At 48.0% G+C, this 14,157-nt stretch overlaps 1 protein-coding gene across 2 annotated transcripts in view; it reads right to left on the bottom strand.

Annotated features, from left to right (window-relative positions):
- taf1b (TATA box binding protein (Tbp)-associated factor, RNA polymerase I, B) overlaps positions 1–14,157 on the bottom strand; it is a 116,191-nt gene that overhangs the window by 31,856 nt on the left and 70,178 nt on the right. For both annotated transcript variants that reach the window (XM_038800276.1, XM_038800275.1), the window contains exons 9-12: positions 8,995–9,142; positions 6,098–6,275; positions 5,960–6,006; positions 5,713–5,803 (exon numbers count right to left, since the gene is read on the bottom strand). In XM_038800276.1, coding sequence (XP_038656204.1) covers positions 5,713–5,803; positions 5,960–6,006; positions 6,098–6,275; positions 8,995–9,142 — 464 coding nt within the window. The remainder of the gene's footprint in view (positions 1–5,712; positions 5,804–5,959; positions 6,007–6,097; positions 6,276–8,994; positions 9,143–14,157) is intronic.

The raw sequence follows: 14,157 nt of genomic DNA on the forward strand, positions 1-14,157 counted from the left end.
CCCACCGAACCAAACCCGCCCCCCCCCTCCGGGTTGCTGCTGCTGCCGGCCTATTTCCCTACCGTTCCGCCAGGAAGTCTAGGAAAGGCTGCCACCGCCTAAAGAACCCTTGTACTGATCCCCACAGGGCAAATTTCACCCTCTCCAATTTGATGAATCCCGCCATATCATTGATCCAGGCCTCCACACTTGGGGGCCTCGCATCCTTCCATTGAAGCAAGATCCTCCGTCGGGCTACTAGGGACGCAAAGGCCAGAACACCAGCCTCTTTCGCCTCCTGCACTCCCGGCTCCACTGCGATCCCAAAAATTGCAAGTCCCCAGCCTGGCTTGACCCTGGATCCTACCACCCTCAACACCGTCCTTGCTACCCCCTTCCAAAATTCCCCCAGCGCTGGGCATGCCCAAAACATATGGGCGTGGTTCGCTGGGCTCCCCGAGCACCTAGCACACCTATCTTCGCCCCCGGAAAACCTACTCATCCTCGTCCCAGTCATGTGGGCCCTGTGCAGCACCTTGAACTGTATGAGGCTAAGCCTCGCACAGGAAGAGGAGGAATTCACCCTTTCCAGGGCATTCGCCCACGTCCCCTCCTCAATCTCCTCACCCATCTCCTCTTCCCATTTACCCTTCAGTTCCTCCACCGAGGCCTCGTCTACCTCCTGCATTACGCGGTATACGTCCGAAATCCTCCCTCCTCCAACCCACACCCCCGAGAGCACCCTGTCCCGTACCCCACGTGGGGGCAACAGAGGGAACCCCCCCACCTGCCGCCTGGCAAACGCCCTAACCTGCATGTACCTAAACATGTTCCCCGGGGGGAGCCCAAACTTCCCCTCTAACTCACCCAGGCTCGCAAACCTCCCATCCACAAACAGGTCCCTCAACCTCCTAATACCTACCCTATGCCAGCCCAGAAATCCGCCATCGATGCTCCCTGGAACAAACCGGTGGTTCCCCCGTATTGGGGACTCCATCGAGCACCCCACCTCCCCCCTATGCCGTCTCCAGTGCCCCCAGATTTTGAGGGTATCCGCCACCACCGGGCTCGTGGTATACCTCGTTGGAGGGAGCGGCAACGGTGCCGTTACCAGCGCCTCCAGGCTTGTGTCCACACAGGACGCCATCTCCATCCTCTTCCATGCTGCCCCTTCCATTACCCACTTCTGCACCATCGCTGCGTTGGCAGCCCAATAGTACCCACAGAAGTTGGGCAGCGCCAGGCCCCCCCCCCCCATCCCTGCCCCGCTCCAAAAACACCCTTCTCACCCTCGGAGTCCCATGCGCCCATACAAATCCCGTAATACTCCTGTTAACTCTCCTAAAAAAGGCCTTCGGGATAAGGATGGGAAGGCACTGGAACAGGAACAAAAACCTCGGGAGCATCGTTATCTTGACGGACTGCACCGTACCCGCCAGCGACAGCGGTAACATATCCCACCTTTTAAACTCCTCCTCCATCTGCTCCACCAACCTTGTGAGGTTAAGCTTATGCAGGGCCCCCCCAGCTCCCAGCTACCTGGACTCCCAGGTACCTAAAGCTCCTCCCTGCCTGCTTCAGTGAGAGCCTACCAATCCCCTCCTCCTGATCCCCTGGGTGCACCACGAACAGCTCACTCTTACCCAGGTTGAGCTTATACCCATAAAAGCCCCCAAAGTCGCTGAGAATCCTCATCACCTCCGGCATCCCCACCGGGTCCGCCACATACAGCAACAGGTCGTCCGCATAAAGCGACACTCAATGCCCCCCCCCCCCCCCCCCCCCCCCCCGGGACTCCCCTGTCTCGTCCCCCGGTACAGCCGAAAGTACTCCGACCTCCTCCTATTCGTGGCTACACTCGCCATCGGGGCCTCATAAAGCAGCTTCACCCAACGGACAAACCCCTCCCCAAACCTTTCCAACACCTCCCACAGATACCCCCACTCAACCCTATCAAAGGCCTTCTCCGCGTCCAATGCCACCACTATCTTCGCCTCCCCTTCCACAGCCGGCATCATAATGAGATTCAGAAGCCTTCGTATGTTGGTATTCAACTGCCTTCCCTTTACAAACCCCGTCTGGTCCTCGTGAATGACCCCGGCACACAATCCTCTATCCTTGTAGCTAAGATCTTTGCCAACAGCTTGGCGTCTACATTTAGCAGCGAGATCGGCCTATATGACCCACACTGCAGAGGGTCCTTGTACCGCTTAAGGATCAAGGAAATCAGCGCCCGTGACATAGTTGGGGGCAAAGCTCCCCCCTCCATTGCCTCGTTAAAGGTCCGGACAAACAGGGGCCCCAACAGGTCCGCATACATTTTATAAAATTCGGCCGGAAACCAATCCGGCCCCGGCGCCTTCCCCGACTGCATGTTCCCTATCCCTTTAACCAGCTCCTCCAGCTCAATCGGCGCCCCCAGTCCCTCCACCTGCCCCGCCTCCACCTTCGGAAATCGCAGCTTGTCCAAGAAGCGCCCCATCCCCCCCCCCCTTCAGCAATCCCTCCTCCGGAGCCTCCGCATATCACCTGTCCACCCTCACCATCTCCCCACCGATCTCTCCCTCTATTCTCCCCTCTCCCTATGGGTTCGGATGGAAATCAACTCCCCCTCTAAATCACCGCCTTCAATGCCTCCCAGACCGTCCCCACCGTTATCGTTGGCCCCAAGGTACCTCTTGATACGCCCCCGAACCCTCCCGGCTACCTCCTCGTCTGCCAGCAGCCCCACCTCCAAGCGCCAGAGCGGACGCTGGTCCCTCTCCTCCCCCAGCCCGAGGTCCACCCAGTGCAGGGCATGATCCGAAATGGCTATGGCAGAGTATTCAGCATCCTCCACCCTTGAAACCAGCCCCCTGCTTGGGACAAAAAAATCAATCCTGGAATAGGCCTTATGCACGTGGGAGAAAAACGAGTACTCCCCCCCCCCCCCCCCCCCCCCTCCCCATGATCAGGCCCCCCGCCTCCAGATCCGGAATGCGGCCCAACATGTGCCGCATAAACCCCGCATCGTCCCAGTTTGGGGCGTAAGCATTCACCAGCACCACCCGCTCCCCCTGCAGCTTACCACTCACCATCACATACCTCCCGCCACTGTCAGCCACCACATTTGACACCTCAATCGACACCCTCTTTCCCACCAGGATCGCCACCCCCCCGATTCTTCTCATCCAGCCCTGAATGAAATACTTGGCCCACCCATCCCTCCCTCAGTCGAAATTGGTCCGCCACCTTCAAGTGCGTCTCTTGGAGCATGGCCACATCCGCCCTCAGCCCCTTCAAGTGCATAAACACCCGGGCCCGCTTGACCGGCCCGTTCAGCCCCTTCACATTCCAGGTTATCAGCCGGATCAGAGGGCTTCCTGCCCCCGTCCCCTGCCGACTAGCCACAACCCATTCCCTGCCCGCCACTGGCCAGCGCCCCCTACTCGGCCTGTTCTCCGCGGCGGCAACTCCCCCCCCCCCCCAGCATACTCCAGCTCCTTCCTGGCCATTTCAGCAGCAACCCGGTAGCCACCCCCCCCCCCCCCCCCCCCCAGCTCTTGTGCGGGAAAATAACAACCAGCAAAGGCCCGCGCTTCTCAGCCCCAACCCCATCACCCCGCAGCGTGGGAAACCAAAGGAAAGCCTGCGCTTTCGCCCTGCCCAACCCCGTCTCCTCTAGGGCAACTCCCATTGCTGGTCCCCACCACCAGCTCCCCGCACTCCCAGTTTACCTCCCTGCCCGAACCCGTCCACCAGACTCATACAGAAAGACATAAAAACATCGCCCCACCCACCCTAAAGCCAACACCTATCCTGCATGAAACAGAGAACCCCCCTCCAAAAAAAAGACACAGTTACATTTACATACAAAACCCCCATCCCTGACCCTCAGTTTGAGTCCAATTTCTCGGCCTGCACAAAGGCCCACGCCTCCTCCGGGGACTCAAAATAATGGTGACGGTCCTTGTCGGTGACCCACAGACGCGCCGGCTGCAACATGCCAAACTTCACACTCTGTCTGTGGAGCACCACCTTCGTCCGGTTGTACCCGGCCCTCCGCCTCGCCACCTCCGCACTCCAGTCCTGGTAGATCCGCACCACCGTGTTCTCCCACTTGCTGCTCCGCTCCTTCTTGGCCCACCGAAGCACGCACTCCCGGTCAACGAACCGGTGGAACCACACCAGCACCGCCCACGGCGGCTCATTCAGCTTGGGCCTCCTGGCCAGTATTCTGTGGGCCCTCTCCAGTTCCAGGGGCCCCTGGAAAGACCCAGCTCCCATCAGCGAGTTCAACAAAACGACCACATAGGCCGCCACGTCCGACCCCTCCAGCCCCTCCGTGAGGCCCAGGATCCGGAAATTTTTCCGCCTCGACCGGTTGTCCATCTCCTCGAACCGCTCCTGCCACCTTTTATGGAGCGCCTCGTGCATCTCCACCTTCCCCGCGAGGGCCGTGGCTTCATCCTCCCTTTCGGAGGCCTGCTGCTACAGCTCCCGGCCCCCTGTGCTGTCTGAGTCTCCAGCAGCTTACCGGTGGTAGCCTTCGGCGACTCCAGCAGCTCCACCTTAAGCTCCTGGAAGCAGCGCCGAAGTGTCTCCGGCTGCTCCTGCACCCACTGCCTCCACTCCTCGAGGGCTCCGCCGGCGCCATTTTGTTTTCCTTCCCCTGCTTTTCCAGAGGCGCTGCCACCGCTTTTCTGCTCACCCCACTCCTGGTCCGGACCATAGAACCCTGGGGATCAACTGCAGACCCCTTCCCACGTCGGGAATCGTCGATAAAGCTCCGTTGGGGGCCCTGAAAAGAGCCCCAAAGTCCGTTTCTAGCGGGAGCTGCCGAACGTGCGGCTTAGCTCCGTATAGCCGCAACCGGAAGTCCCTTTTCCCCATATTCGTATACCGCCCCCTGTGTCCTCCGCCTTCCTGGTGGTCAATAGATCGAACTCCGCTCGGAGGCTACGTCGCTACCTCAACAGCCCTTCCTCCGGGACCTCCGCGTACCTCCTGTCTACCCACACCATCTCTTCCACCAGCCTCTCCCTCTCTCTCCTTTCCCCCCTCTCCCTATGCGCCCTGATGGAGATCAGCTCCCCCCTAACCACCGCCTTCAGCGCCACCCAGACCACCCCCACCTGCACCTCCCCATTACCGTAAATTTCTAGGTACCCCTCTATACACCTCCGGACATGCCCGCACGCCTCCTCGTCCGCCAGCAACGCCACCTCTAACCACCACATTGGACATTGGTCCCTCCCCTCCCCCTACTACCCAATGCGGAGCGTGGTCTGAAATGGCTATCGCCGAGTATTCCGCACCTTCCACCCTTGGAATCAAAGCCCTGCTCAAAACAAAAAAGTCAATCCGGGAGTAAGCCTTGTGAACATGGGAGAAAAACGAGAATTCCCTAAATTGCCCTTAATTGGGGGGGGGGGGGAAATGGGTACTCTAAAATAATGTTTAAAAACTAGAATTTTATTACTGCAGGTTATCAAAGTATTGAAAGGCAGCATGATGGCACAGTGGTTAGCACTGATGCCTCACGGCACCGAGGTCCCAGGTTCAATCCCGGCTTGGGGTCACTGTCCATGTGGAGTTTGCACATTCTACCCATGTTTGCGTGGGTTTCGCCCCACAACCCAAAGATGTGTAGGGTAGGTGAGTGGATTGACCATGCTAAATTGCCCCTTCATTGGAAAAAATTAATTGGGTACTCTAAATTTATTTTAAAAATAAAAGGATTGAACACTTTACCTAGCTGCCTGTTCTTCCACTTCCTTCTCACTTTCTCCCAAACGGAGTCTCATTACCTTGTACCATTTTCTGAATTGGAAGAGTTTAATACCTAAAAAAGTCAAACCAAAGAAAAGTAAGGGTTCGAATGAAGGTGGAGACCTGAAGCATTAACCTGCCTTTATTCTTAACACAATTAGCCAGAATTGGCATGAATGGAAAACTGGAATATAGATTCACATATTCTACAATAATAATAATTAAATACCTTCACTATTTTGTTTGTTTATCTCATCTGCTTGATTAGATAGAAACCTGAAAACGATACAAAATTAAAAAACAATTGTTAAAATCAGAGCTCTGCACCTTCTTCAATATTTTACTAAATAACCATGAAGTGTCTTACCACTCATGTTTGTCATCAAGCACAAACAGCAGCTTCAGGGCAACCACAATTACTGCCACAGCCTGAACTTCATACTTGACTGTCTTTGCTCTTCTAGACAATGGGTAAAAGGTCAGAAAGTCCACCTCTCCAATTCCCATTTTCTTCACCAATCTTCGTGTCCAAATATGCATGCTCTCTGGTTTTGCAAAGCCAAAATTAAGATCGAAACAAAACACAATTTACTCAATAGGAACCACCATCTCAAATATTGTTTCGACTCGGAAGTGATCCTTAAAGCCACAATAAAAAGTCTTAATATAAATATATTCATGATTTTCTTTGATGGGGGGAGGCGATGGGGAGAAAGATAGCAGAGTGGCAGGCATTGGGGTGGGGAAGTTACCCGTCCTCACTTTCTATTTTTCCCCATTAAAACTGGTTGGAGTACCAATGTAATTGCATGTCTCATCTGTATCATCGATTTGTGTTTAATTGAATAGTTTATAAATAAAGGTTAAAAAGATAGTAAGATCTGTTTTAATCTTCAGGCAAGAACTGGAGCAGATCAGCTAGATTAGTTTGCACTGACCCCGTGATAGCCAGCCTTTTAGTATTAATGACTGTAAACAATAATGAATGTAAACAAAGATTGGCTGGTGCCAACTAGTCTTTACAACTGTAATGGAAAGCAAGATAAAGAATCTGCTGGAGGATATGGAGCTCATGGTAAAGTTCTATTGCTGACTACTATGGAGGAACATTTTCAATCATCTGAAACTGTAAAAGACTTCAGTTTATACTCTAACATAATAAATGCTTGGTGTGCATGTGTGCTGCATTTCTATAAAATACTACATAAAGATGTATTGGTCTGGACTTTGCACTGATTTACTGTCAATGTTTGCGGTCATTACCCCTCTGAAACTGACAACAACTTGAGGATTGAGCAGATTAATATGGAAATTCTGCTACTGCTCTGCCATAAACTGTGTTGTGACCCTGCGCCAAGCCAGCAACTAGTGAAATCAAGTAATTGTCCCTTTTCTGCTCTCGTATCACAATTAGAAATCTCATAATTATTCCTTATTAAATCAAGTGATTTTTTTTAATGGCGATCTGATCGGAGTAATGTCTATTTCTGAACAACAGATCTGGCCCTGAAAAGGTAATTTTATACTTGTGGAGTGCTGTTTAATGTTGTCATTATGATTAGTTACTAGACTTGCTAAACTAAATTTTTTAATTCTAGTTTTAAAAGCTTGTCAATGATATTTGAGCCCCTACATTCACCCCATATGTATATCCCAATGTTTATTTTACTCTGTGTAAAATGTTTTAAAAGTTATTTGATTTTAGTGCTTTTCATTTCCTGATTGGCCATCTTTGAATTTTTTTTACTGTGACTGGCTGCTTGGGCAGTGTGGTGACATCATTGCAGTTCCATGCTGGGAATCACCATTTGACTATCCTGCAATCCAGTGCACAGAGACAGAGGCAAGGTTCTCGCCACAGAGAGCTTTTCCACTGACAGCACACTCTGGGCCGATGCATTTATCGGTTTCATACAAAGCCTAATGGAAAGTAAACAACGTTCACTTTATGTTGGTATAACAATTAGCCCATCTATGTGACTGAAATTACATCTATTTGTATTAATGGACAGGATATCGGATAACAGTATTTAGAATAGCATTTCTCAGAGACTAGGTTTCACCTCATTTGTAAAATAAGAAATGTATGGTAAAGAGAAGTTAATAAATGCCAAGTACCATGTTTGAAAGTACTTAAATCTTTTCCCCACCCTGTGACTGTCAGGAATGAATTATTTTACACATCAACGTAAAATTATCCCGCCAACGTAAATAAGCACAAATAAAATTATAGCCACCTCCTCCCTCCCATTGTGAGACCTGCATTTTAAGAATCCAGACTCGGCAGAAAAATGCAGAGCTAACTTCGAGTCAGCTCAGCCACTAAACAGACGCAAGGACAATGTTCTTACTTATTAAATGCTAAAGGGATCATTCCCTCCACAATACACTGGTCCACTCTTCAATCACCCAACTAGGCCCTATCTATCCTTCCAACGATGCATTCCTATAAGAACAAAAGATGCACTATCTGGGTATCTACCTCCTCCCTTCCCACTGTCCAGGAACCTAAACACTCTTCTCGGGTGAAATAGGAATTACTCGTGTTCCTTTCAATGTGATATACTGTATTCTTTCTTCACTATGCAGTCTCTTTTCTACATTGGGGAAAAATGTAGTTACTGTTCAAGCTTCTAGTTGCCTGTCATTTTAATCTTCTGCCCCACTCTTACTGACCTCTTCATCCTCGGCTTTGTGCAATGTTTCGGTGAAGTTCAATGCAAGTTCAAAGAACAACATCTCATCTTTGATTTGGCATTTTTCAGCCTTCCAACTCAAAACTGGGTTCAACAATTTCAGATCATAACTGCAGCCCCCTGTTAACAATTCTGCTGTCAGGGGCGGCACTATGGCCAGGTGGTTAGCATTGTTGCCTCATGGCAGCGTGGACCCGAGTTCAATCCCGGCCCCAGGTCACTGTCCGTGTGGAGTTTGCACATTCTCCCGTGTCTGCTGCGATCATTCCTGACCTGCTGAATGTTTCCAGCACTTTTTCGTTTTATTTTAATTTCAGAATTCCAGCATCTGCAGTATTTTGTTTTTGTATAATCGATAGAGATGTTGCTCGATAAGTTTTAAATCTGCCATTTGAACAACACCTTCATAAGGAACAAAGAAACTTTGGAAAATTCTTCTATATAAAAAATACACAAAATTGAGGGAGAGAGGGGGAAGTATGGTGGTAAGTAAGTACTTTGCATTGATAATCCTTTGCCCAACTCCGTTCTGAACTCTACTGTTTTAGAGATTTATTTGTAAGTCTACCTGGCAAGTTAGCTTCCATCAAATACTTGATACAAAGTATATTTGGATGGAGAAAACACTTCTCAGTTATTTCAGGAAAACGAGGCATGTCCAGGAACTCAGCAAGCTGATGCATCTTCCTTTGGATTTCTTCATAGGATGGAATGGACTACAACATATCAGCACAGGAGATAGAATTAAATTAGTTTAGCGTAGAAAAAAAAGCATTAAACAAAGCATTTGTGCACATTACCAATAACTGCAATGACTTTTTAAAGTATGCAAAACCATACACACAAAATATCTTAGGATGCAAAACAGTGATAGACCCCATACTTGTCAATTAGATATTCAAAATTATCACTTGACTTTGCTCATGTAGTTGAAGTTTATTCCAGGAGCATTTATTCCCTGAATCAGCATTCGCATTTTCAATCCCTGCATCAGTGCGAAAAATCATTTATTTTCTCAATATGATACACCCATACTCCTTATAAAAATAACATTTCTATTGTTCACTGTTTTATTGCCCTTGGCTGTTTAGCAGAAAGAGCCACTTACGGCAAATACAACTTGTGACAATTACTATAAGGGTTAATCAGTCTGGCTACACGAAGTCTGAAACACTTGGCATTGGTACAAAAGATTAATTCACACCCACACAAACCCCGAGTTAGACTAGAACTCGTCACCGCAATAGATTTAATTTTAATTAAGTATCCTTTTTGTGATGAATGCAGTTCTGTTGTTGTCATTTTCCAATAACTTATATCTCACCATTATAAAGCCATTTTTTCCTATAGATTTTCCTTCATTATTTCCTTGGCAACTTCTATACACCTCACTACACATATTTAGCTATTATCCAAACAAAAAACAATGACCGTGTTTCCTTCGAAAGAACTTCGGGCAAGTTGACAAATTGGGTTAAACACTATTCATAAACGAGGAATGCTGATCCTCTTAGCACTTACCAGTGCTACTAATGGGGCAATCTTTGAGGCGTTTAAGGTTTCAGGAAGCTATGAACTCAAATAGAGGACCTGACTACAAACAGGTAGTTAATTCAGGGTAAGCAAGATTTCCAGGCTCCCGCCTGCAAACATGAGCAATACTCCCCGATTAAATGTCTTCCACAGGGGCTGGGTGACTAAGGCGAGCAATGTGCATCCAAGCTTCAGTCCAGTACACTCCTCACTAAACTCGCGATACCAAAGTGTTTTTACAAGGTCACATTTGACTGATGGCACCAAATGCTGCAATGGAATAGTTTTAATCCAAAGTATCAATAAACCTTTTCTTCTTTGTGTCAGCCCATTCGGAAATTCCACCTGTGTGAACCACTGTGAGTTTTACATGTTTGCTATTACGCAACAATTTAAAAAATACAGAACATGACAAACTGGCACCACAACCATATCTTCTAAATAGCATTACTGCGCTTGATCAACATAATCAGATACCAGCCCATCTTTTAGGTTCAACACAATCCTACTTCCTCCTCTAATGCACCTCTCCCTTCCCCCAACAGAAAATAGACATGCTGGAGAACCGTGCACATACTCAGTCTGTTTGACAACAGGGCAGAACTTAAAGTAACTTTTTTTTTATGTTTCCTTTCACATAACACATTGTGGTATGCTTGGATATTAAAAGAAATAGCTAGGAGTAAAAATAAAATGCTACTTCTCATTCTAAAACCACAAAAATTGATCGAATATAAACAAGATTCATTCTTACATACACCCGTAAGCTTACACATCACTCATCGTGTCCTGATGCAAAACAAGTTAATTTTTCTTCCACATTAATTTCTTCTCTTCACTATCTAAAGTACTAACTCCTTGCTGAGACTATGATACAGATCTGCAGGTGTCAATTGCCCTGTAGTATCTCGCAAGGGTGCCATTAATTGTGTGAGAGATACAGGCTATTTTAGTGTATGGGAAGAAGGAAGGTAAATAGATCACATTGAGACTTAAACCTGTTCTAAGTCAAAAGTTGCACATATGCACTTCCGAAAGGGATCACTGGCATTGAAATCAGGAGCAGGAACAACAGCAGTGCTAACCACTCGCGGCGCTGAGGATCCGGGTTCCATCCCGGACCCGGGTCACCGCCTGTGTGGAGTTTGCACATTCTCCCCGTGTCTGTGTGAGTCTCACCCCTACAACCCAAAGATGTGCAGGGTAGGTGGACTGGCCACGCTAAATTGACCCTTTTAATTGGAAAAAAAAAGAATTGGGTCCTCTTAAGTTGTTTTTAAAAAGCCGTGCTAACCACTGCGCCACCGTGCAGCCCCCAAAAACTTTTAATTGATAATGAATTAAACCATTGAATAAAATATGTAACGGTGCCCTTCAAATCATCTCAAGATTGGCCCATATGATCTGGAGGGAAAGAAAGCCAAGGAGCAAGGGGAAAAAACAGGAAGTAGAATTCATCTTTCACATTCCAAAACTTAAGAGAATCATTATGATCTTTTTTAAGAATATATTTCAAACCATACACAGAAATGGCCACTGTACGGGGCGGCATGGTGGCACAGTGGTAGCACTGTTACCTCACGCCGCCAAGGACCCGGGTTTGATCCTAGCCCCGGGTCACTGTTCTTGCGGAGTTTGCACATTCTCCCCGTGTCTGCGAGGGTCTCACCCCCACAACCCAAAGATGTGCAGGATAGGTGGATTGGCAACACGAAATTGCCCCTTAATTGGGAAAAAAAGAATTGGGTATTCTAAATTTATTTTAAAAATGAAATGATCATGCTAACTACTAGGTCATAAAAATTCAAGTATTAGTCAATCTTGTGTAAATGTTGATTCCCCCATCCATCCTAACTCTACTGTGCACCTGCTAGGCACCTCTCTCAGACCTACTCTCTCCCTCTGGCCATCTCGCCGCCTCCCTGCCCGACTCACCACCCGGGAGTCAGGCAGAGAGTCAGTCAGAGCAGTGGCAAGAGAGAGTGAGAAAGTTGGTCAGGGAAGCAAGTGTGAGAGTCGGGGCAGTGAAGCAGCTAGACAGCATGAAAGTCAGAGAGCAGGAGATAGTCTTGTGGAGTGGGAAAGGGTACTCCTGAATGGGACCATAAAGGTTACACACGCTTCGTACAAAACAGTGCTAAGGACAAAGTCCAGATCCCAATCTGCAGATATTGGCCCGATTATTTTCGCTCTAGTAAAATCATGCTGAATGATAGCACTCTTGAAAATTGATTTCTTTTTTTGTTTATTTCTTTATCAGAGTTATAGAACAGTCATAGAACAGTACAGCACAGAACAGGCCCTTCGGCCCTCAATGTTGTGCCGAGCCATGATCACCCTACTCAAACCCACGTATCCACCCTATACCCGTAACCCAACAACCCCCCCACCCCCCCCTTAACCTTACTTTTATTAGGACACTACGGGCAATTTATCACGGCCAATCCACCTAACCCGCACATCTTTGGACTGTGGGAGGAAACCGGAGCACCCGGAGGAAACCCACGCACACACGGGGAGGATGTGCAGACTCCACACAGACAGTGACCCAGCCGGGAATCGAACCTGGGACCCTGGAGCTGTGAAGCATTTATGCTAACCACCATGCTACCCTGCTGCCCCAAAGAGTTACAAAGCCAGAGCTCAGAGTGTGGACAGGGGCAAACCCCTAATCCAGCTCCTTGTCTGCTCCACAAACTAATTCAAATTGAATCCAATTCATGCTCCCCACAAGAGACCTACCAGATCCAGGCATTACACCAGACCTCATGCTCATCTTAGCCAAAAGACCGAGAAGTGATACGAAAATGGATTTTAACTCTTCGAAAATATTACTCGTGTATAAGCAATGGTGCAAATCATAAAAGCAGTTTTTACACAGTGAAATAAGTCCAGCATATAATTATGACATTGAAATGTCATTCATTTTTCTACAAAAGCTCAACTCTAAATGCTTCAAGTTCTGAATAGAATAATTGTCAGCCTTGAAGATCCAAGAGCGTTGATTTTTATTTTGTATTTGATGGACTTTCAGAGTATGAAAATTACACTATGTATCCACCATTATCTTTGCCCATGTATATGTGTCATACTGCTCAGACCGGGTTGGAACCAATCTTCTATTTAATCACATGCAAAAACAAAACAAGGAAAATGAAACCTTACACTTTCCCATGGTGAGAATATGAGACACAAGATCATAAGACAGTGCAACAAGGTGCTAAGAGATAGATTTTAAATAAGCTGCTAATTTGACAGCATCACCTTTGTAGTATTGCATCACAGAATGGTCACAGTGTCGAAGTTGGCCTTTTGACCTGCCATGTCCATGCCAGCTCTCTGCAAGAACAACAAACCTAGTTCCACCCACTTGCCTTTTCCTGCAGTTCTGCACTTTCTTCTCTCCAGATAATTATCCAATTCTCTTCTGAAGACCTCAATATAGAATCAGAGTATTGCTACAGCACCGGAAGAGGCCATTTGACCCTTTGTATCTGTGCTGGTGAACGAAGTGCTATTGCCTACTTTCTGGCCATAATTCTGCACATTCATTATTCTCAGCGAACAACTGAATTTACTTTCGAATGCCTCGATTGAATTTGCCTCCACTACATTCTCAGGGAGAGATTACATTTGCTTGATAAAAAGGATTTTCTTCAGGACATCAGTTTAAATTGGTTTCTCACGATCTTGATCCTTCCACCAGTGAAAACAGCTTCTCCCCCAGGTCTCTCACCACTGGCAACTATCCGGAATTCCTGAAGGACGTGGGACCTAATGAACATGACTGGTTGGCTTCTTTCGTGAAAAACATCTACAGAATCACAGACGCAACTGACGTCATTCCATCAGTCTGGATCGATGCTAAAGTCATCGCCACCTTCAAGTCAGGGAAACCTGCTGCTGGCCCAGCTAGTTATCGGTCCACGTGTCTGCTATATCCCTCTTACAAACTCCTGGCCAGGCTCTCTCCACTGGTGGGGCCGAACCTCCCCAAGGAGCAAGCTGTATTCAGACCTAGTAGGAGCTGTGTTGACCAAATATTCACATTACACCAACATTGAGATTGGCTGCCAGCACACGTTCAAGACACGTGTTATTGACCATTCATCTGCATATGACACTGTATGGTGACATGAGATCCTGTTGAAAGCTACCAGACTTTCTCAGTGTCAGGCTAGAATGCATGTCCCTTCTT

This window comes from Scyliorhinus canicula, chromosome 6 (assembly GCF_902713615.1).
Source record: "Scyliorhinus canicula chromosome 6, sScyCan1.1, whole genome shotgun sequence".
NCBI classification, from domain to species: Eukaryota; Metazoa; Chordata; class Chondrichthyes; order Carcharhiniformes; family Scyliorhinidae; genus Scyliorhinus; species Scyliorhinus canicula.